A 24,356-nucleotide genomic window follows, 5' to 3' on the forward strand; every position below is an offset into this window, starting at 1 on the left:
CCAGCCCCTGAGCAACCGCGGGAACAGGTCTGGACGGCCCGCTGCACAGTGCGCAGGCTCTGTGACGCCATGACGGCTCGGAAGCCGTTTTTTGGCTTTCTCTCTCCTATGTTCTGAAGATGAAGCTTCTAGAAATCTGAGCTGAGAAGACGTGAGCTGTCACGCAGGTCGTGAGGAACAGCAGCCCTGATACTGTTTGCCGAGTCAGAGTCCACCCGCAGTAACATGACTCACTCTGGGAAACATGTTTTACGGCGACCTTGGCCGAATGGGGGCTTGAAGGCAACAGTAACCAGGACGGAGGGTGAGGAAGGTTTGAAACCAGGCCACGCGGGGAATCAGTGGGAAGAATGGTAGAGTTTCACTGGGAGGAAGAAAAACTTGTTAAAAAGGACACACTCACTGGAGTATAGAGTAGCACTGATATGGCAATAAAATTACTACGTCTCCTTCCGTCATTAGTAATGCCATGTGGCGTGATTATGACTAAAAAGCATAGGTTATAGTGGGACAGATTCGATTCAGCCTAAAAGAAATTTCTAGAAATGGGAGCTGTCCAATAAGGCAGTTGACTGAGCACTTAGCCCAGCCTCGACCTGGTGGAAGGGCAAGACTGAAGAAGGAGGAGATGCTATTCCAGGGCAGCTCGTGCAGGGAAGGCCCGTCCTTACGGGAGTTGAGCGTGGACTGAACGGCCGCCCGCGAAGGGTCCCATGGCTGGGAGGCTGCAGCCCTGGATGGCTGAGGCCCAGTCTGAGACGCGAGTTTTACGAGTCTGAGATACAGGCTGGGGTCCCCTCGAACCCCTGCAGAGCTGGCAGGTGAGTTTAGGGCAAGATAAGATGCTCAGTGTTGAGTCCGGAGACTCCAAGGAATACAATCTATTTCTGAACTGTCTACTAAAGTCTCTTTACAGTCATTAAATTTCGCCAGAAGTTGGAGGCAAGTGAGCTTTACCTTAGGGTTTTACTGACACCTAGTGGTAAATATGGGAATCAGTACAATGTAACATGTTAGAATATACACAATTATTTTTTTTTGAAGATTTTCATTTATTTATTTTTAGAGAGGGAAGGGAGGGGGAAAGAGAGAGAGAAACATCAATGTGCAGTTGCTGGGGGTTATGGCCTGCAACCCAGGCATGTACCCTGACTGGGAATCGAACATGCGACACTTTGGTTTGCAGCCCGTGCTCAATCCACTGAGCCACGCCAGCCAAGGCAGAATATACACAATTATTATAAAAATAAAAATATTCAATTCTATAAAAATTATAAATTCATGTAGTGATAAAAACTTATTCAGGTTTTAAACTGCATTTTTTAATGAACTTAAGATTGTTTAGATGTTATCTTTAAGATATCTTTATCCTGAAATTTCAAACTTTTAAATATCTTGACTGATTTTATTTATAAGCAAACTTACAATATTACTGCATCTTTTAATGCATGTATTTAAGTTATATTATTTCCATGGTTTATTAAAAACAGAAAAATATTATCTAAACCACCAGTTTACTAAATTTAATTTGTAAGTTGGTCTCACTAAAAATCAAAGGTAAATATGCCCTGATTCAAAGTGAGGATTGTGGACACCGATCCAATACCGTCAACAATACTTCCCAACGACAGCAACGCCCTGCTGGGGACACTCCTGTCTGCGTGTCTGACTGTGAGGGAGGAAGCTTGGGAAGGCTGGCGCTGTGGCCAAGAACAACGGGTGCGCCCTGGTCTGGGGGGCCGTTAGACCCGTGCGCGGGTCTCTCCAGAGCGCCTCTGTCCTACCTAGATGGAGGTGAGCGGCTCCGACTGTTGAGCCAGAGGACACACGGGTGTTCTCATGTGCACACTCAGACACGCGGGACTTCCCAGGCCGCGCCGGCAGAAGTCCCAGCGGCGCAGGTGCCACGGCGCCTTGTTGCTTCTACTCTCTGGTCGGTTTCAGTGATCAGGATTTATGTCAGAGACGACAGCTCTATAAACTTATTATGTGTCATCTATTTCATGAATCTCTGGCGTCTGTTAGCCTGGTGTTTGTTGGAACGACAGAAAGGAGCAGAGCTCACGAGAAGAGCAGTGGCGACTGTGGGCACAGCCAGTGGCGGTCCGCACGCGGCGGTGCGTCCAGCCACCCGTCCGCAGAGCTGCTCGCAGTCACCGGAAGCCTGCACTCCCGGGATCCGAGCCTTTTGTTTCCCCACGAACTACTTCATGTGCCTGGGGAACTTCTTCGTCACCGCGGGTAACATGCAAACTTTCCGTTCACTACTGTCGCACCAGCCAACACCAGCCCGTGTCTCCGAGCTGCATCCCAGGGACGGCGCCCTCTGTCCCCTCCAGAACGCAGCAGGGCAGAGTCAGGCTCGGCCGCTCAGCGCGGCGTGGGGTTGGGGGAGGCCCCCGCAGATTGCTGTGTCTTCAGAAGGTGGGGAGGTACAGAGCGCAGGTCTGAAGGGCCAGTGAAGCCTCTGCAAAGCGCTTAAGGGACCAGACTATTGTGCAGAAGGATAACCACTGCACAAGACAGTCTCAAGTCCACTTTGAAAGCATTCTTAAAATTGTAGGTATTTTAAGATCTATAATAATAATGATCAGCAGCAACCCTAATTAAAAAATTTTTTTGGTCTTCTTGCCAAAATGAATCCTACACATTTTAGGAAGACCATGAAGAGTGTTCAGCGAGGTGGAACTAACCCAGCTGTGGGTACCAGCGGCGATTCCAACATTTAACGCGCTGCAATGCGGTCGTTTCTTTGGAGTTACTCTCTGAGCCCACCTCACGAGGGCTCACGGCTGTTTAGAGGAAAGCACACTGGGTTAGCAGCAAGCAGATCCGGGGTCCAGCCTCCATCCCGTTACTTAGCAGGCTGGGCAGCGATGGCACGTCACTCCGAACCCCCGAGCTGTGGCGTTTCTCACCCGCACCCCGCCGCCTGGGGCTCCGCCGCCTGGGGCTCCGCCGCCTCCCGCGTGGAGCTGACACTCGGCAGGCCCTCGGTCAGTGCTCGCTGGCTGGCCGAACTGGCGAGCGAGAGTGACAATGAAGACACTGTCGCCCGCACTTCAGAAGGGGCGCCGTGAGGTGTGGATGACGGAGCGATGTGCGGGGATGGTCTGAGAACCCTGCTACGCTACGCAGCCGCACGGCACGAGTCCTTTCTTCAACTGGAGAAAGATGTTCTTCCTCCATTGTTGACGTGCGGGTGTGTTTTTGGCGCCTGACTTAGAAAGAAATGAGGGTAAATGTGTCAGTAACTGCGGGTTGTTGCAGGTCACTACAGCTCACTCCGAGGGGAACGGGCTGTTGTGCGCCTGGGCCTTGGCAGCCTTCGGTGACTGCTCAGGAGCAACGTGACTTTGGAGGTAAAATATCCGATTTTCAGCAGTGCAGGGAAATCTGTCAACCAGTCCGGATTCAACAGTCAAATGCAGATTCCCTGGACTGTAATACAGTCACAGTGTGTAATGTCTCACCACATTGAAAAAGGGATTTATATGCATCAAAGTGGAAAGGTCCAAGGTAGACCATGAGGTGACGATGCAAATAATACATTTCTATTTATAGATTTCTATTATAATTTCTATTATAGAAATACATGTATGTCAAGAGAAGTCAACCCACATATTTCTAGGTGTCTAAATATACAAACATCCTCAAACAGGCCCAAAGGCGCACACCTAGTGAATGGCAGCGGCTATCTCTGAGGAAGGGAGTGGACGGGCGCAAGGGTGAGCGGGGATCGTAACTTTATTGGCATCACTCAAATTTCTTAGTGGCGGAAATGTGGAAAAAAAAAATAGACGGGAGAGTATTACTGAGTCACAGAGCCCCACATGTGCCTTATCTGAATATTAGCGCTGGAAGGGGTCACCGCCTGTTCATTTTATACAGATGCGGGTGTAGTCCTTGGTCCTTACGAGAGGGGGGGCCGCAGCTTTTGGCCACCCAGCAACGGGGCACTCCTCCCTTGAGGGGCTTCTCCTGGAGGGAAGGGAAGTCCAGTGGCCGACGGTACTAACATCCGGCGTTCCGTAACACACTCACTGAAAAACACTGGCCCACAAATTAGAAAGGTTAAGAAAAAATATATTTGATAGTTATATATAGTGACAATGGGAAGCTTATCATTAAGCATAATTCTCACGAGAGTTATAACTTGAAAGGTATCTCTCTATCAAATAAATGAAGTATTTAAGCTTCACTTATTACTAGGTTTTATTATTTCAACATTATTTCTCGACTGGCCCGGCCCATCAGACGAAAACCGCGCCGACGCAATGCGACCCGATCGGTGCAGCCCGAGGCCCCCCCCCCCCCGCCCCCGCCCCCACAGTTCGGCCTGACCTGATCGCTGGTGCTTGCGGCGCTGGTGCCAGCGGGCGCCGGGCGGCCTCAGGCCTCCCAGGCCCCGCTCCGGGAGGAGCTCCTCAGCTCCGTGAGTTCGTCCTCTTCCTCCCTGAGCATCCTCTCCCGGGACGACACCGTGTCTGTTCTCCGCAGGGGGTCAGGGTTTGGAAGCGGCCGCTGGTCCTGGAACTCGTGGCCCATCGGCGGGTTCCTCCGCGCTGCAGGGCCGCTGGGCCGGCCCTTGGGTTTCACAGGCGGGAGCTTGCCGTCCTTACGCTCGTACATGGTCAGTCTCCTCTCCACGACCTCGCGGATGAGCACTGGAAGGGCACAGACACACACGCAGGTCCCTGCGGTTGGCTGTGTTTCGGCAGCTAGAACGCGGACCAGCGGGTGAGCATGAAGCATTCACGGGACCTCACCCCCTCCCCGCCTGTGTCGGAGCCTTTCGTACACGGTCATGAGCTTGCCTTCTGAGTCCCCAACGGATCGAACGTGAGTCAGGTTCGATACCTATTTTAACAAGATCTTTATAAACTAATGACAAAAATATGAATTCTGACCACGTTACAGAAGAACCAAAAATAATATTGAGGGTAAACATGTGTACCTTGGTTAATATAATTGATATACTGAAAAATTGAGAACTAAAACTGTAAAATCGACATCTATTTATTCTCACTACTGAAAGGTTTAGAGATGGCTTTTAAATAAAACAACTTACTGTCAAGCACTGTCCTTCCCACAATGCCGTGTTCCACAGTCTTCTCGACTTCTTTCATTAGCCATGGAAGGAATCCTAGCTCAATATCTATGATAAAAAAAGTCGGTTTTAATCATTAAAAGTAGTTCTTAAGAATCACTACAAATAGGAAGAACCTGTGCTTTTCCCCTAATGTTACAACGTCAACACTGCTTTCTTTATACAGAATGCTACGCAGCCTCACACAGCATCACTGTGCCAGGTTCCCTCTCTGTGTTCTGCTCCGTTTCCTTCCCCGTGCGGTAGAAACAGTGTTTCCAAAACCGCAGTCTCTGAGCTGACTGTGCAGGGGCGTGTGAGGTGGGTCTAGGGGCGGGGGGGTGGGGGGGACCTGGGGGCCGCGGTGCCTCCACACGCAGTGCCAGTCTGGGGTCGGGCGACGCCTGGGACAGGTGCCCCGCCTGGAGCCGGGGCCTCACGGCAGCAGACCGGGACTCGGAGGACGCAGGTCAGAGGGCATCTGAGGAGAAGGCCATCTAGAAACCAGGGCTTTCCACAGTGGTCCTTTCGTTCAAACGGAAACCTACTCTGCTGCTGTGGAAGCCTTTTAAAACCACGGCCCACTGCAATACCCGTGTTGATGTTCAAAAGTAGCTTTTTGGGGGGTGGGCATCTACCCTTTTCATCTTTCAGAGGGGCAACAACAGTGTGATAGAGCAGTGCATTCCCTACCACAGGTAATTTGAAGCTAGGCATCCATCTGTCCACCAGCTTCCAAACCCACGAGAGGATGCATGGCCCGGAGCCTGAGTCGGCTCCGCCTGGGCCTGTGCGTGTCCCTCCCCCGTGGGCAGGAGCAAGGCATTTCCCTTTCTGAGCTGCAGTGTCTTCTTCTGAAAAAATGGGACTTAGTCTACGCTGTCCACCCCCGCAGGGCTCCTGGGAGGGTCACATGGTGTCACGTATGGAAAACACTCACAAGTTAGAAAGGATCACATCGGTGTGAACTAATGACGTGTGCGCAACCTGACCTCTGCGTGTTGGAGCTGTGTGACCAGCGAGAAGGAACATCGCTAGCCCTGCCCCCGGACCCTGCGCGAGTCCTCTGGAACGGGACCTGTGCGCGCAGCACTGCGGGTCTGGGGCTGCTGCGCTGGGGACGGAGGGGGGCAGTGAGGCTACGGGGACCCGGGCCCTTCGTCTGGCCGGAGCCGCTGCAGAGACAGCTCTGCGGGACGCAGGTCTGGGTTCTGGAAAAGGCAGAAACCGGGTCTCCTTTCCTAGCTCCAACGCCCAGCACAGCGCCGGGGAGGGTGCGAACACCTAACAATAACCTCGACAACTTCAGTCGCTGCCCCCAGAGGTTTTTGATGAGAATAGAAAATCAGCTGAGAAAAAGTGAGTAGACGCTTACGCAGAAATGGTGCTTTATAGTTCGCAGAAGTTTCAAATATATCATGACACTTAACTTCCAAATCATCCTCACCTCACAGTAAGAAAATGAAGGCCACGGAGCTCCTTCACGACGAGGCTGGGTCCCAAACCCAGAGGTCTGGCCTCAAGGGCACACTTCTTTCTACGCTCCAGTGTTGCTGCTGGATAAAGACTGACTAGCATTCTGAAGTCAAGGTCTTGCCAACACTCTTGTTAGTAACAGTACTGACTCAGAACGACTGTAACTGACTTTTTACTTCGCTTCGGAGATGGAAAGACCCCAGTTCAAAATAAAAGTGAGCAGGAGATAAGTGTGAACTGTTAGGTGGTGCTCGGCGTGAGAACGCATCTGACAAAACCCTCCACGAACCTCTCTCGATGGGATCGAAGAAGTAGCCGCCGTCCCGGAGGCTGCCAAAGACCGAGGGCAGGAGGTCGGACAGGTAGCGCACGGCGAAGGCGCGGGCGGCGATCTTCTCCGCCGTCTGCTTGTGCTTGTGCACCACCTCCCACTGCTGCTGCTTCCGGCGCTCCTGCGCAGAGACAACCCCGTGGTTGGCGCCGACCTCGCCGCCCCGTCCTCCCCGCGTGCTGACGCTAGTGCGTGGAAGAAGATGGACTCAGAGTTCTACCCCCAAAATGGACAGCAAGGCATCTGCCTGGGAAAGGTTCACATTTTCCATCGAGTTGTTGATGAATTTCTTTTTTTTTTAAGATTTTATTTATTTTTTAGAGAGGGAAGGGAGGGAGATAGAGAGAGAGAAACATCAATGTGCGGTTGCTGGGGGTCATGGCCTGCAACCCAGGCATGCACCCTGACTGAGAATCGAACCTGCGACACTTTGGTTCACAGCCCGCACTCAATCCACTGAGCTACGCCAGCCAGGGCGAGTTGTTGATGAATTCCAGCAGCTGGTAGGCACTGAGCTCAGGAAAGAGAGGGAGGGAGCTTATGGTAAAATTCATCTCCCGACCCGTGTTCAAGGAAAGCAATTTCGAGATATGCATGTTTGACTGCACGGGTGATATCAAAGGGTTGGGGTATACGTATTTTTATGCAGTAGTATCGTAAAGTACTGCCAATATGAAAATTGTATAGTTGCTTAGATGTCTTCAGGAAAGAACTTGGGCCAATGAATTGTCTCACTTGTCAAAAATTTTTCCTGGCTGGCGTAGCTCAGTGGATTGAGCGTGGGCTGCGAACCAAAGCGTCGCAGGTTCGATTCCCAGCCAGGGTACATGCCTGGGTTGCAGGCCACGGCCCCCAGCAACTGCACATTGATGTTTCTCTCTCTCTCTTTTTCCTTCCCTTCCCTCTCTAAAAATAAATAAATAAATAAATCTAAAAAAAAAAAGAATTTTTGAAGTCACAAAGTTCCAAAAATTCTAAGACCTTTCCCTGTTGTCGCTGCTTCTCAGAGCCCGTGCCCACAAAGCCGGGGGCTGCCTTCTCTGTGCCCACGTGCAAGTGGGGGCACTGACACACTTCCTGGCTCGGTCCGTTTTCAAAGGTTAAGCAAATACAAATCCAGATGATCTCTAGTCTTCATTTTTTCATACTTCCTAATAGTAAATAAACTAAAAAGTAAGTATTCATTGATAGATCTCACTGGCTATTTCAATAAAGCTAACATTGTTGGTGTTCACTTTACATTTGTAAAAAGTTTTGCATTTGCACAGTTTTTACCATAAGCCACATGCTCTCTACACAGTTAACCATTCATCTTGGAGGGAAACTGAAAGTCCATCTGGTTAGGCATGAGGTGGGACACCCAACAGCTAGCCGTCCTGTGGGGTCAGCGGGACTGTCCGGGAGGCCGTCCGAACTGGCTCGGGCGCCCGGGCACGCCAGGGTGATGCACTCTTTCGGGGCACAGGGCGGGGCCACACCGCCCGACCCAGAAATGCCTGGAGAGACTGCCGAGCCCCGTGTTTCCTAACTGGAGGCTGGTGGCATTTTTTAAAGACTGGATTCCAGCTCTGGCCAGGTGCCTCAGTTGGTTGGAGCGCCGTCCCATGCACGGAAATGCTGCAGGTTCGAGCCCCAGCCAGGGCACGTGTGAGAGGCAACCGGCTGATGTTTCTCTCATATGTCACTATCTCCCCCTCTCTCTCCCTCCCTCCTTCTTTAAAATCAATACACATGTCCTTGGGCGAGGATTAAAAAATTGGATTCCAAAACTTTATGAAAGGTTCTAAATACCTATAATCTAAAAAAAAAAACCATCCTGCGAGGACCCACATGGCGCGTGCCGAGGGGCCCAGAGGAGAGCCTGGCCGCGCTCGGGAGACAAGACCCAGAATTCCGCGCAGACCCACCCTCTGCTCCTGTCCCCCGCCTGTCTCGGACACACCCCGCTCCCCTCCTCCTCTTCTGCCTCTGACCGATGGCAGCTCGGTGTGTTTCTTTCACTAGGGCCCTTGGTACGTAAGAGTGCCTTTCAGTTGGGACAGTTAATAATTTACATTGTTCCACTTGGAATTCCGGGGAACTCTATTCAGGTACCTTTATATACGCTGGGATTTAAAAAACTCAGTTCAGTTCGTGCAGGTTCTAGGACACACAGGACAGGAGAGACACGCACGACAAAAACTACTGGTGTCCTCTAACACATTTCTAGCGATCTCAGGCGCTGCGACATGCCACCCGTGACTCTGGGCACCGTCTGTCACAGCGCCGCCCGAGACCCAGAGAGAAAGGCGGGACTCCCTACTTTCTCCTGTCGGTGCCGTTTCTCTTGCTCCTCGAGTCTCTGAACTTCAGCAAGTTCAACGTTGCGCAGCTCCTCGTACGCGTTCTGGCCGGCCCGCAGGTTGGCCAGCTCCTCCTCCTCCATCACTTCCAGGAGAGCCTGCTCGATGGTCTTCCCCACCAGAACTTCTAACATCGGCCTGACTTCAAGGTCAAAGTCAAAGAGCTTAAATGCACAAAACAGAGCAAATTCCAATTAAAGAAATTTTAAATTGTGGACATGATTACAGATGCCCCCCACGTCCCCCCTCTTTGCCCACGTCCATGCACTGAATTTTAATCGTAGACCAAGCGTTCAGTGAAAAACCACCCGGAGCGTCTCCCGCGTGCCAGACGCGGTGCTTGGGCCCCGCTCGCGGTTTCCGGCCCTCAGACCGGCCTGCGAGGCCCACGGGAGGGCGCCCTGTTCGCAGGCAAAGCGGCCGAGTCAAGGTTACAGCCAAGATCTTTGCGGTCATCACAGCGAACCCTGATACTTGGCCATTGTAAGATCAAACTCTGCAACCCAGGAGAAATAGCCTTGTCTTTCTTACTCCCTGCCTTTTTCACTCAATTCTTACTCATTGTTTTTTGGTAACAGTTGAAAAACAAAGGAACAAGAGTAACAGATATTAGGGTGACTCATCTCTAGGATATAGAAGCAAATATACTCTTCTGTGTGGCTGATGAGGACTTATTTTCCAAATTTCCATGGCAGTTTGTTCAAGTTCCTCCAGGTCTTAAACCTCATGTAAATCATTATATTACATACACATAATGTGTGTAAGCGTTGCTTTCTCTTCTTACACTTCCTAAACTGGCCAATCAACGCATCCCACATTGACATGAAAATGTAATGATTTTTAGAACTTCTTAACATAGGTTATCTTCATAGAAGTTATGAAGATAATCTATAATCTATAAGCAACTAATAGTAAAATCTTTTATGCCAGAAACATTATTTTTCCTTATTTGGTACAAATCTACTTATAGTCTATTTAAGCAAGTATGCAGACATGTAAAAGAGAAAAAAACATTGCTAATGATTTTTATTTCTGATCAGCAAAGAGGGGCAATCAGAACATGGGGACCTTGTGTAATTTTAACATCTTACATTAAAGATAATGAAAACTTAGCTTTATTGGAGAAAAACATCCTCTTAAATGTTGGCCTTCTATCTGCAGAATTCTAGTAAGTGCAATAGTTGTAAATCTACTTGACACTATAATAAACGGAACCAAACTTCTCAAAAAAAAGAAAGAAAGAAATCCAGTAACTACAATCTTTCTGACGATGCAGTGGTTTGTACCCCTATTAAGCTTTCAACCAAACCTCACTTTACCTACTCACGAGGAAGACACAGGGAAGTGTGGATGGTGTACTGTACCTCTCCTTCTAGTATTTCGGTGGCCACGTCTCGGCCAGTTTTGGCAGGAATAAAAAGTGGTGTTGGTGGTCTGTCCAAAAACGCATCTGTTTGGCATTCCATATCAACTTCTATTACGCGGTCGGCAATTTCTTCAAGGTATAATTCTAAGGGAATACCATACACATTGAGTTTGGAACTCTGGTCTCGTTCAAGCATGTATCTGTATCTGAAACTTTAGCTCCTTCAGAATAGGACTAACGGGGTCAGAGAAGAAGTGTTAGAAGGTGCTCGGATGGGGATTTCGGTTCACTGCGTGTGTCTGCAAGACCACACAGTTGGTCAGACTGGAACATGTACCGAGTGTGGAGAAAGCACCGGGCTTTGCGTTTGGAAATGAAACTAAAACCTTAGATGTACTCGTAGGTAGAATATAAAGTATAACAGGGGATGGGAAGTTAATAATCCGTCCATATAACTGAGTCCTAAGATAGTAAACATATGAAGATCTGAAAAGTCCTGGATATTTAAAAATAATTCTGCCCCACGTCTCTCCGTCACTTGATTGTCCTCCAGCCCGTAGATTATAAATGCATGCACAGAAACCCATGTCCCCTCAGGGAGACCTCGTGCGAGGCGAGGGCTGCACGGGCCCATGCAAAGAGCAGGGCAGCTGGAGGCAGGTGCAGAACACGGGGCCTGGCCAGGCCACAGCCTCCTCGGGCCTCGGCGTCTTCGTCTGTAAAAGGGATGGAAACTGTCTGTCGCACGGAGTCTTTTAACAACAAAGGAGACACATGAGTAGAGGACCTGGTACAGTCTCTGGGATCTAAGAAACACTCAACAAAAGGTGGCTACTATCGTAGCACTTAATATTCTGATGCTGTAAATCAACATTAAAATTTATCTCGGCAGAATTACAACTATATATTGGCTGATCGCAGACATACTCGTTCTAGACTCGGTGGCAGGGTCGGGGCGGGGGGAGAACTGTGGAGTGGTTTTCTTCCTCTCGGCCTTACTACCCAGAAAACACTCTGATGAGTTCACTCACCCCCTTGGCCAGGTGCAAGGAGCATCTTGAGTAGTTACGCACTCCGTGGAAAACACCGAGTGTTGTCTGATTATCGAGATTCTGTCGACAACACAGGCTAGCCCCTCGCAGACCGTGTAGGTCTAGGTCTAGCTAGAGGGGTAAGCCCCGCCAGCTGAGAACAGTCAGACCAGTGGGAAAAGCCTGCACCGGCCCAGGCCCAGGAGCGCCCGTGCGGGCCTGGGGAGTGCGGGAGCAGAAGGAGAACAAAGCGAGAGAACGGAAGAGGTCGTGGTGAGGGAGGGGGAGGGGGAGGGGGGAGGGGGGGAGGGGAGGGGAGGGGGGAGGGGGAGGGGGGGAGGGGGGAGGGCTCGGACCTGAAAGGGGTTACTCCTCCCCAGAGACAAAGAAAATGTCAAAACTGAACTGCACTGCTCTCCTCTCCTGCAAGTCCAGCAGTGGTTCATGCTAGGCTACAAAAACAAAGTGAGAAACAGTCCCAGTTTGAAAATAAATATGTAAAAGGAGCTCAGACAGAATTAATCTGGTTACAAAATTCTTTAAAAAAAACCCCACCCATTTTGCATTGCCATGTGTGCCCAATATAATACTAATACATCGTCTATGAATTCTTCTAACGAACTGACTTCTCCTATCGAGTGGCTGGGAGAGTCCTGGATAATGTAACAGACACACAGCAAACATTGGGGACACACGGAACAACGGACTCAGGAAACCGAGCAAACCCAGAAGCCACGTGCCAGCGGCACGCTCACAGACCTGTCTGCACGTCCACGTGCTTTCTGCCTTCCACGGGTTCCGGCGTCCACGGCCTCAGCTGTTCTTGGGTTCGTTTTTTGGAAAGAGCCCTCTTCTGCGTCCGACGGTGCCTCTGAACGTCTGTGTCACTGAGCTGCCCACGCTGAGAGCGACAGAAAAGGCATCTGAAGTTTAGAGAGTACTTCTCAGAGCACGCAGAGCCGCCACTGCGAAGGCGATTCCGGGACGGCGTACAGGCACCGGTCATTCACGGCTTCCCGGTCATCCGGGGGCGGAAATTTTACCAGAACCGTGCCAGATAATTAGACAGGTGTCTGGCCACGCAGGAACGTGGCTTCGGAATACCATTGTTAAGTGGTATCAACGGGAGCAGAATCTTATGCAATAAACTGTTTTTCCTCATTCAAGTTTTTTTTTTTTTTACCATGATTTCCTCTTATGCCTAGTAACCTAGTGTGCTGATACACTTGTTTAGGTATAATAAGTTTTAATGTACAGTTCAGAGATTGAAAAGCACTAAGATGATTTTAGTTTTTCAATTACAGTTGGCATTTAAAATTATTTTTATTAGTTTGAGGTGGACATCACGGTGGTTAGACAAGAATACAATTTACGCAGTGAGCCCCGGTAAGTCCAGTGCTACCTGCCACCGCACGGATTTATTACAGTATTACTCGCTCTCTTCCCTCAGCCCCAGCGCACAAACGGTAACTAAAGGGTGATCACCATTCTGCCCAGCAGTTCCGCACGGCTCAGAGGCCCCTGATTTCGTGTCTGCGTCTCGTTTTGAAATCATCCTCTAGTTACATCTGTCTTATCCCAAAGCAAATGCAACAGCACTGGGAAAATACAAAAGTGCTTTTCATGAAAAAACTTTTTAATATTTAAACTTAGAATTCTGAGACATTTTACCTGAAATGACAATGTAAGGAACACTAAAGTTTTTTGTAAAAATGTGTAATCACATCTCCTGCATGCAATGGCTCCTGCCATTTGAATGCACGGTTTTTCTGAGCCTGCGATGACGTGGTGCGTTTTACACCGTGTCCCTGATGTCACGCAGCCTGAGGCGCAAACTCGCCTCACCGCATCACACGGCGGAGACAGGAGCGCGGGCTCTGAGGCTCACACCCCGACGCTTCAGTTCTCAGTGCGCCAGGGCTGGTCAAGCTGGGACCGGTAACTTAAGTTTCCAGGTGGTCAGCTTTCTCATCTGCACCATGGGGACGCTGACGACACCTGCCGAGGGTCCTGGCTGAGAGGGACAAATCAAATGGTGACATGACCGGCCCGACTCAACACCTGGTGGTACAGAGCAGCTCTCCCCATAGGTGTCATGGTCTCTCGTTACAAAATAACAGCATTACCCCTCCCCCATCTCCTATAATTCCATTTTCCTAATTACTGGTATTATTTTGGGATCATTTATTGAAGGCTTTTTTGGGTACATATTCTACACTATTATAAATATCTTACTGGATTTTTTTTCCGTTTTCTTAATGGAACAGAATTACAGGCACGTGCTGTAACAATGTTTTGGCCGATGATGGACTGCATATACCATGGAGGTCCCATACGGTTATAAAGTTGCTGAAAAATTCTTACCACCCAGTGACGACACAGTAGCCACTGCAACACTGCGGCACATGACTGTGGTTGGTGGTGGTGCCTGTGCAGACGAACCTACTGCACTGCCAGCGGCGTAGAAGCACAGCACATGCAATTATAAGCTGCCCTAACACATGATAACGGTAACAGATGGCTATGGTTCTGGTTTAGGTATTGACCACGCAGTACTTTTCATCATTATTTTAGTGTGCTCGCTCTTTCTACTTGTAAAAACAGGGTTTGCCCCGCAACAGTCTGCCGTGGTGTGCCGGCATCCGTCAGCCCACACGCCTTGTGTTCACCGCATCTCTCCACGGCATCATTTTCTCTCGTGCCTCGTTAGTCTCGTGTCGTTTCCTAGAGCAACACGCTGGACAGGCTTCTGGCCCAGAAGCGACAGGCGCACTGCCTGAGCCAGGTGTGTTGGCTGCACTGTCTGATTTGTGTGAGCACACTCCGTGATGTTCACACGACAACAGAGTCTCCTAACGACACGTCGCTCAGAACGCACCCTTGTTGTTGAGCAGGGTGTGACTGTGCAAACTGAGCTCTTCAGAGACTTGGGGAAACAGAAATGCAGCGTGTCCTTTTTTGAAACACAACGCCCAACTCAGTTGTTACAGGGTCTAGTTAAAATGTTTTTTAAAAAGTTTTATTTTGTGCGCCCTGGCTGGCGTAGCTCAGTGGATTGAGCGCGGGCTGCGAACCAAAGTGTCGCAGGTTCAATTCCCAGTCAGGGTACATGCCTGGGTTGCAGGCCATGACCCCCAGCAACCGCACATGGATGTTTCTCTTTCTCTCTTTCTCCCTCCCTTCCCTCTCTAAAAAAATAAATAAATAAAATCTTTAAAAAAAAGATTTACTTCGAAACAACTCACAGGAGATTACAAAAGAAGTAGAGTCCTGTGTACCCTTCATCCACCTTTTTCCAATGGTGGCTTTTTCCAAAGTATATATACAGTATTTTGCCATGTACGATGCACACTTTGTACCCACATTTTTGAGGGGAAAATAAGGATGAGCATTAGACATGGGTAGTGTTAATTCCATTATCTATATAAGTATTTTTAATTCTTTTATTTATTTATGCTAATGTGTTAAAAATTCTAGCTCTAGAAACCAGTAACGATAGCCATATGCAAAATAATACTCTGGAATATGTAACTGTTTTTGTTTCTAAATATTAATAAAAAATTAAGAAGTTAAAATGAAAGATTCTTTCCCTGAAAGTTCAGGCCCAAAACGTGGGTGTGCACTATACATGCACTATACACAGGAACGCATCATACATGCCAAAATACGGTATTTTACGTACTTGTAGCAAAACATCAACACCAGGAGACTGACACCAGTAAAATACGAACAGGTCTTACTCAGGTTTAACACTTTTGCCTGCACTGAGTTGTGTTTGTGGGTGCAGTCCCTGTGATTTCACGCCCAGTGCAGATTTGTGTAGCCACCCCCACAGTCCGGGTTTCCTTCCCACCAAAGGGCTCCTTTGGGGAGTCCTTTACGTTTCTCCCAAGTCCCACCTTCCTCCCTGTCTCCTGGCAACCACTAGTCTGTTCTCCATCTCCATAGCTTAGTCTTTTCTGGAATCCTCCATACAAGGAATCACCCAGTATGTCATCTTTTAAGACTGGCTTTTTCCACTTAGCAAAATGCTGTTGAGACCCACGGAGACTGTTACGTTTATCAACGGCTCAGTCCTTTCTGTTACTGAGTAGAACTTGATTATACGGATGTGCCAGGTTTGCGTAACCATCTTCCTGTGAGAGACACTGGAATGTGTTTCCAGTTTCTGGCTATCGTGAATAAAGCTTCTGTGAATGTTCATTCATGCCCAGGTTCATATGCGAAGACCACTTCTCATTTCTCTGGAATCACTGTCCCAGAGTGCGACTGTAGAGCCAAATTGTAAGTCCCTGTTCATTGTCATGAGTGGCTCCTGAACAGTTTTCCAAGGGGAATGTGCTGTTTCACGCTCCATAAGCAACGGACGAGAGTTCCAGCTGCTCCGCATTCTCACCGACACTTGTCATTATCACTATTTTTAAAATTTTAGCTTTTCTAACAAGTGTATAGTTACGGTGTAATGGGTGTATAGTTGTGTTTTGTTTTTTATTTTGTAAAGGGGAAAGGAACTATTTAAACGTTACACGGGTTTAGTTGTGGCTTTGATTTTGTATTTCCCTAATGAGGGGTAATGTTATTTTTAATGTACTTAGTTTGCCACGTAAATCTCTTCTTTGATAATATCTGCTCATGTCTTTTGACTGCTTTCTTTCTTTTTTTTTTACACTAAGGTGGTTATACTTGTCAATATTATCAACAAGGGTAAGAAGTATTATTTATTTATTTGTTTGTTTTTAATTTTATTTTAATCAAGAAGTATTTTTAATTAATTCCTTGGGGCAACATGTCAGTACGGTCACGGTACGGTCACGTAGGTTTCACGTGTGCTTCTGTGACACGTGACGTGTGTATTGCCCTGTGTGCCCACCACCCAGAGTCAGATGATCTGACTCTGACCATCTTCTAATTGGGTTGTTTCTTTTCACCTTTGAGTTTTGAGAGTTCTTTATATACTCCAAACATAAGCCCTTTGTTAGAATGCGGTTTGCAAACATCCCCTTCCAGTTTGTAGCCTTTCATCCTCCTGTAAGGATTTTCACATCACAAAGTTTGGGATTCTGATAAAGTCTGATTTATCACGTTTTGTTCTCTGGACTGTGCTTTGGGTGATATATCTCAGAACCCTCTGCTTAGCCCTGGATGCCAAAGGTTTTTTCCTAAGAGTTTATAGTTTTACATTTTACATTTTACATTTAAGTCCATGATCCATTTGAATTAATTTTTGTTTATGGTGTGAGGTGGTTCACTTTTTTTTTTTTTTGGTCTCCAGTTGTTCCAGCACCGTTTGTTGAAAGGGCTGTCTTCACTCCGCTGACCCTCTTTAGCGCCTTTGCCCAACATTAGCTGGGTGCATGGCGTTGAGTTGTCTACTCTGTCCCAATGGCCCACGTGTCCATCCCTCCACCAATACAACCTTTTTTTGATACAATTACTAACATCATATTTGGTAAATCTTAACATAGGGTAGCGTAATTCTTCCCACTTTATTTTTTTCCAAAATGGCATAACCGTTTTAGTTCCTTTGCCTTTCCGTATCAATTTTAGAATAAGCTTGTCTTTTTTTTTTAAAAAAAGATGGTATTTATTTATTTTTAGAGAGAGGGGCAAGGAGGGAGAAAGAGGAGAGAAACACCAACATACGAAAGAAACATTGATCGGTTCCTCTTCCGTGTGCCCCAACCGGGGACAGGGCCCATGACCCAGGCATGTGCCCTGACCGGGAATTGAACCCCCAACCTTTCACTGTGTGGGACAACGCTCAACCAACTGAGCCATTCTCATCAGGGCAAAATAAACTACGTAAATCTCGCTGGAATTTTGATAGACACTGTGTTATATGGACAGATCAGCTTGGGGAGAAGTAACATCTTTACGATGGTGAGGCTTTCAATCCACAAACGTGGCGTATGTCTTTCCATTTCTTTGGGTGGTTTTTAATTCCTTTGATCAGCGTTTTGTGGTTTTTATCTTACAGGTCCTGTGCATGCTTCGATTTATACCTAGGCATTCCAGGGTTTTGAAGGGACTGTAAGTGATACTGTGTTTCAAGTTTCATTTTCTGCTTGTTCCTTTTTAGCATATAGGAGTACGACTGATCTTGTGTGCCGATCTGTGTCCTGTGATGCTGTCCAACCCAGTTACGAGTGCTCAGTCCTTCCGGAGAGTCAGTGGGCTCGTTCCAGGCAGACCATCACGTCCCCGGCAGTCAGGGACGGTCTCACTCCTCCCTCTCTGACCTGCACCTAGCGCTGGCTAGAGCTCCTGGCACTGCGTTGACTAGGAGTGGCGCGAGTGGATGACATCCTTGCGTTTTCCCACTCTGGGAAGGAAAGCATTCATTTTTTCCACCACCAATTATGGTGTTAGCTGTATGTGTTTTATGGAAGCTCTTCATCAAATTGAGGACATTCCCCTCAACTCTTAGTTTGTCGTGTTTATCAGGAATGAGAGTTGAACCGTTAAATACTTGTTCTGCACCAATGACTGTGACCCCGGGATTTGTCATTGTCATTTGTCATTTGTCTTTCTAACCTGTCGATACGGTGGATGACACTGATCCACAAGGGCCAGAACACCTCTGCCTTTCTGGAGTAAACCCCGCTCGGGCGTGGGATGCGGCTCTTTTTAAACACAGCTGGACTCTCTTTGCTACGACCCCGTGGGGGACTCTGCACGTGCAGCTGACCCCGGGCAGCTGGCTGCCAGCCTCCAGCCTTCTCATCGGGGTCACCGGCTTGGGTCTCAGGGCGACGCTGGCCTCCCAGGACTAGTCGGCAGGTGTCCCCTCCTCCCTTGTTTTCTGGAAGGGATTGTGCAGAACTGGTGCAAATTCTCTTTTTTCACGGGTCTGGTAAATTCTCCAGTGCAACCATCTGGGCCTGGAGATTTCTTTGGGGGGAAACTTTTAAATTAGAAATTCAATGTCCTTAATAGTTTACAGGACTATTCATTTTTCTAGTAACCTATTTTTAAAAATGTTATAAACGTTTAGTGTGCAACAGATCAGAAATAGAGACAGACAGACAGACCAGTTGGTCCTTCTGCACGGAGTGAAAAGCTCCGGGCAGGCTCTACTCACGGGCGGCTCCTGGTAGACAGCGTAGGTGTTGCCCCGGATCACCCTCCGGTCATACATGATGTTCGCGTATGGCGTGGGCTCCTCGGCTCTGTCAAAGGGCAAAGGCTACATGACCGCTGCTCTCTGTGGGGTCAGCTCATTTTCAATCAGACTTAGACTGAGATGAAAATAGTCTAAGGTAATAACAGATTTTTGTTTTAGCACAGACCAAAATACAAGGAGAGAAATGGCTGCCACTTAGGGAATGCTTGCTATGTGCCAGGCCCTTCCCGTGTGTTATTGCACTTAGTGCTCGCAATAAGCTGCAAACTGGGAAATTAACCCTCATCTGACGAGGGAGGAAGCAAACTCGGAAAGGAGTCTGCCACTAAGGGGCACAGCTGGACCGAGGCTGTGAGACATTAGGCTACTTAACCTTGAAAACCGAAAAGGAGCTGCCTAAAGAACTAACAAAAGTATGATTCAGGGACCGAAAAGTTATATTAACAGTATCAGGCTTACTGAAATACAACGAGATAAATTTCTCACTGTTCTTAAACTTCAGAGATCTTTCATAATTATATTGTTTTAAATATGAATAAAGCTTTAATTCGGGGACATAATGATCAATAGTGAAAAGTACAGTTGATGTTTGCATTCAAAGTTCTTTAAATGATACTCAACGTGTGGGGACAAGACCAAACGTCCATCTATACCTGTACTAATGTTCTATCAGAAGTGACTTTAGCCCTGGCTGGCGTAGCTCAGTGGATTGAGCACGGGCTGCAAACCAAAGCATCACAGGTTCGATTCCCAGTCAGGGCACATGCCTGGGTTGCAGGCCACGGCCCCTAGCAACCGCACATTGATGTTTCTCTTTCTTTCTCCCTCCCTTCCCTCTCTAAAAATAAATAAATAATTTTTTTTTTAAGAAAGAAATGACTTTGAGTGGGGGGGAGGTTGCTTGCTCATCACGCGCTGAAGCCCTGCGCAGACAGCCTGACTTCACACCACCCAAACCCCAGGCATGCCGCACGGCCCATCCGACGCGGCCTGCGGGCAGCGTTCAGACCAGCTGGCCGCCCCCTTCTGGGAGCGCCCCCTTTTCTCAGCCTCCGTGATGCGCTGTGTCCTTCCAACCGCTTGTCTGCACCTGCGCTGACTGTGCTATGTCAGCCGCCGTCTCCCGGCTCCGGCCTGCACTGGGGGACTTCCTGGGGCCCAGCCTTCTCTTGCCCTTCGTTGCCCTCATCCACCCTCAAGGGTTCTTCGCTCGGGATCCGTACTCCTAAAACTCCCAATTTTACGTTGAGCTTGGAACTCTCCAACTGATACGTCTGATGACATCTAAGGCGTCTCGAAGGCAACCTTAAACTGAACATTCTCCCACTCCAGGCTGTTCCTCCTTTATTTCATTAGATGGGGCACCCACGTGGCTTAACGTAGAAGCCCGGGACTCACCAGAACACCTTCGGTTTCCCCACTCCCTACCTCCAGCAGGTCCTGGGATTCTGCCCCCACTCCTCCTCACATCTCCCCGTGCTCATTGCCCCCACTGTCTTTTAACTAGACTACTGCAAAGGTCTCTCAACTGTCGGGAACAAAACCTCTCCTGCAATCTGTTCTGTATGTTGTAGCCAGTGAGTGATCTGTTAAAATGGAAAGATCCGAACATGGCTCTCACTTGACTGAAGCCTCTCAGTGTCAATTAACGTCATAATGAGGAGACATTTTGGTTTAGTTTTCATACTATCAAAGGCCAAAAAGAAAAAAAAAATCCGTAACACCTATTGCTGGTGAAGGTGTGGGGAAAAGGGTATGTTCAAATATTCCCGGAGAATAAGGTATATTGTTCCATTTGTTCATATTAAAAGTATACACGATCTAACGATTCCACCCTGGGAATCCGGCCTATAAAAATAAAGACGTCAGCGTATAAAGTTGTTTATTTAAACCTCCTTCTTTGTGGCAAAAACTTGAAGCAAACTAAGTATCAGTCAGGAGTGGGAGATTTTTAACAAGGGGCCATAATGCTATTAAAAATAACTGGAGGGATGTCCACAAAGAATTAAGCATGAAAGGAAGGCGCTGAGAATTATGTATAATATGTTACCATGGCTACGAAGCAGACGAAGCCCTTGTATGTGTGTATGTGCACGTGTATGTTCACACCTTGTACTGAAACTGGCGAGAGAGGAGAAGAGTGCAGGAGCACCCATGCAAAGCCACCGACATGGTTTACCTTGAGGGCAGGAGAGGAAGCGCAGGTGCACACGGGGAAGTGATGGGGAGCTAAGGACACACCCTAGCATGAACCATGGGCAATCCAAAATGATACACGTGTTTCTGTGGAATTAACTAGGACTGGGTAGGTATATATAACATCAGGGAAAAAAAAAAGAAATTAGAGCTTGTAACAAAGGGGAAAAGGCCAACTGCAGATTAATATGTGTGGTCTGATCCTACTTCAGAACTAAACCTTCTGTCTAAATATACATATGCTCATGTACATCTGTGGACAAGCAAGAATAATGTTAAATTCGATTGCAACAGGGAAGTGGGAGTAGAGGTGGGCAGAAGATAATTACCATTGCTTTTTTTCACTCTGATTTTGTGGTTTTCATTTGTTCCAACAAGTATATATTGCTTTTGTAAACTGAAAATCACCAATAAGGATAATTTTAAATGAAAAAACAAATATACACACTTATACCACACTCCTTCCAATAGCTTGAATCAGTGAGTTAGTTCCTGCAACTAACTTATCAACTAATTCTCTATATTAAAAAAAGGTTCCTAATGAACCATCACTGATTCTTATTTCGTCTGTTGGTCAGATTTAACAGTAATGATTTAAAAGGAAACACTTCAGGGCACCAGAAAGCATTTTTGAAAGCAGTACCTTTTGAAATTGAATTCTCTTACAAATGATCGCCCTCTGAATTTAAATGTTCTATTTTGGGTTTCTTAAAAGTGACGGGCATTTCTTATTAGAAACGTCTTTGTCAGAATAAGGTAATTACAAATTTGGGGGGGTCAGTTTTTGAAATAAGCATCCAGAGTTACTATGCTGACGCTCAAACATTAATTCAGCAATTTGTGCTGAGTGCTTCCTAAGCCTCAGGCATGGTCCCAGTTGGACAAAAGACAGAAGGTTCCTGCTCCCACGGAGCCTTCATGCCTGGGAAGTTCTGCCGAGTCCAAAATTTGAGATTCTTGGAAAGAACTTCAAGAGAACCATAAAGATGACGGTCCTTTCTAGACATGGATATTTGGATATTCGCAAATACTCATTAATGTGAAAACACAGTTTGGGGTCCACCAAGAAAGGATCGCCTGATTCTTAACCAAAGACTGGCCCGGCTCCCATGTTGGACATGTGATTCCTGAGCGTGACACTTTTTGTACCTGTTTTCTTACTTGCCTAAGGGAGTTATAAAACCAAATTCACAGCCCCTGTGGACTCGGTAAGAAAATGTATGTAAACGCCCCCAGGAGGGTGCTTGACACAGCTGGCCAACGATAAACATACGCTGACTCACACTCAGTGAAGTCAAGTCAGCAATTCATTATCCCTAACAATTAACTACGGGAGGCCACCCCGGCCCCTTCTGCCTTCATTCCTTCTCACCACGAGAGAGTTCTTTAGGGAAGAAATTTTATTTCGGCAGCGTGTAGAGAAGGGAAAGCAGCCTCGGCAGGTTTCACGAGGGCGAAGGGGCCAGGATGGAGGGGACAGGTGGAGACACACAGGGGCTGGTGGCTCACTCACGGCTGCACCAGGCTGTCCCGGTAACGGCGGCGCTGGCACGGCAGGACCCGGGGCCGGCTGGTGAAGGTGTAGGTGTAGGTGCTCATGGTCCGAGAGGCGCGGCCAGTCAACGTGGAGGCCCCGTCTGGGGTGGAAGCACTTCGCCTTTGATGGAATTTGGCTTCGACGCTGATGGGCGCAAAGGCGTCGTGGCAGCCGGAGAGGTTTCCTTTGTGCCAAGGGCAGGGATTCCGGGGCGCGAGGAGGGGCGGCAAGAGAGGAAGCCGGCGGGACGGGAAGTGGCCGGGTGTAGAAGTGGGAGCTACCCTGGGCTCGCTCTAGGGAGCACAGAGCTTGCCCGCGGTGCCGCCACCGGTTGCCCAGCAACCCCGAGTTCCGCCTGGGGGCGGGACCTCCTGGCAGTTCCGAAGGCTGGTTTCGTGAAAAGGCCCCGGGGCATGCGCACTCCCGACCCTTGCCCCGCCCAGCCGCTCCTCCTCGGCAGAAGCGCCTGCGCGTTAGCAGTTCTCTGAGCAGGAAGGGGGGCGTGGCAGCCCCTGCGGTGCCTTTGGGGAGCGAGGCTGCAATCCCCAGCGGCACTTTGGAGCGTGGCAATCGGGGCTGGTGCTGGCGCCATTCCCCAAGGACCACATGCTCCCGCTCCTTAGGGGATCTCCCCGGTTGTTTTTCCCGCTGCCTTGATGCTGCGTCGCTGCCCCAGGCGGCTCACGCACGATCGATCGCTCACGCGGGGCACCCGGGCTCCCAGCTCTGTTACGTGCCCGGGCCCCGTCATGGATTCCCCGGCGTCTCCCAGCAGCGTCACCTCTCCCGACCCCGGGCGGGCTGCCGCCGCGCTCCGCAGCCTGGCCTGCGCTTCTCGCCTTTCTCTTCTGCTTACTGCTCTGTTGCTGGCACCTCGCAGGACCAGAGCGACACGGGCCGCCCCTCAGATGTAATATTGGGACTGGGGTGGGCGCTTCGTTGAGTCTTTCTTTTAGGCCCCTATACCTTCATCGGTTAGACACCAGGCTCTGAAGAATTGTAAATCGGGGGGTGGGTCTGTACCAAAAAACGTAGGCGGAGACTTTGGTGTTCCTATTAGCAGCGTTAACAGTATTGTTTGTGTAAGGGAAGTACAGGTTTTCCTGAAAGATCTAATTATGAGGAGGAGAATCTATAACCATAGATTATTCTTCCCCGGAGTTTTGCTTTTGTCTCCGCTACTTAGTGAAGTGCCTACGGTCTCTGGAGCAGCCTTTCAGCTGAACATGGGTGGTCGTAGTTGCACATGAATTTATATGAGTTTCTGCCACAAGGTGTCACTGGTTCTTCGTTAGTGTTTAGTAAGTAAAATAATTGCAGCACAAGTAGACCAACGAGAAGGTAGTTTATTTACACTGCCGAAAGATTTCCTTTCAGGAGCCAGAGCGTTTGCCAGGTGTACGCAGGTGTAAAGGGACGCCTGGAGCCCTAGGCTAGGGATGCGCAGGCCAGACCGGGGTGGAGAGTTTAGGGCACTGGATCTGGGGTCAGGGACTGGAGTTAACTACAGGTTTGCACTTTGCGAGCTGTGTGACTGCAGGTGAAATTTAAACGATCCTTTGTTTAATTGACAAAGACAACATTTTTGTTATTTTATCAATAAAATAGCACATAATAGATGCTGCTTTACCAGTACTACCCAGTTATTTGTGCCTATCAAAAGAACTAATGTACATAAGAGTGTTTAGAAAATTGTCTTATGGACATACAAGATTTAGAACAATTTTATGAAAATTATGCACAACTCTAGAGCTAGATAGCTATTCTATTCAACAGTTGTACTGGTGGAGGCTCTCAGTTATAAATGGTAGAAACCACCCGAACTTGCTTGGCAAGAAGAGAATGTTTTGAAACGTATCAGGGTA

The 24,356-nt window shown here is 48.4% G+C and overlaps 1 protein-coding gene across 1 annotated transcript; it reads right to left on the minus strand.

The window, feature by feature from the left end:
- Window positions 1–1,240: 1,240 nt before the first annotated feature.
- Window positions 1,241–22,816, minus strand: RSPH3 (radial spoke head 3). The gene is made up of 9 exons (XM_045843472.1): window positions 22,468–22,816; window positions 18,717–18,804; window positions 12,395–12,536; window positions 10,603–10,748; window positions 9,199–9,402; window positions 6,855–7,017; window positions 5,072–5,158; window positions 4,345–4,667; window positions 1,241–4,053 (listed from the first exon to the last, which is right to left on the minus strand). The coding sequence occupies exons 1-8, from the start codon at window positions 22,551–22,553 to the stop codon at window positions 4,393–4,395; spliced, it is 1,191 nt and encodes a 396-aa protein (XP_045699428.1). The 5' UTR covers window positions 22,554–22,816; the 3' UTR covers window positions 1,241–4,053; window positions 4,345–4,392.
- Between the last annotated feature and the right edge of the window lie 1,540 nt (window positions 22,817–24,356).

The sequence above is a fragment of the Phyllostomus hastatus genome, unplaced genomic scaffold (genome assembly GCF_019186645.2).
Source record: "Phyllostomus hastatus isolate PE091 unplaced genomic scaffold, TTU_PhHast_1.1 phas_contig_40, whole genome shotgun sequence".
Taxonomy (NCBI): domain Eukaryota; kingdom Metazoa; phylum Chordata; class Mammalia; order Chiroptera; family Phyllostomidae; genus Phyllostomus; species Phyllostomus hastatus.

Excerpts from the sequence above, each read along its gene's own strand:
- RSPH3 (XM_045843472.1), bottom strand. The coding sequence starts at position 22,553 with ATGAGCACCTACACCTACACCTTCACCAGCCGGCCCCGGGTCCTGCCG. Across the intron at positions 18,805-22,467 it reads CGGGACAGCCTGGTGCAGCC|AGCCGAGGAGCCCACGCCAT; the intron begins GTGAGTGAGCCA and ends GCCCTTTGACAG. Across the intron at positions 4,668-5,071 it reads GGGAAGGACAGTGCTTGACA|TGCTCATCCGCGAGGTCGTG; the intron begins GTAAGTTGTTTT and ends GTGCCCTTCCAG.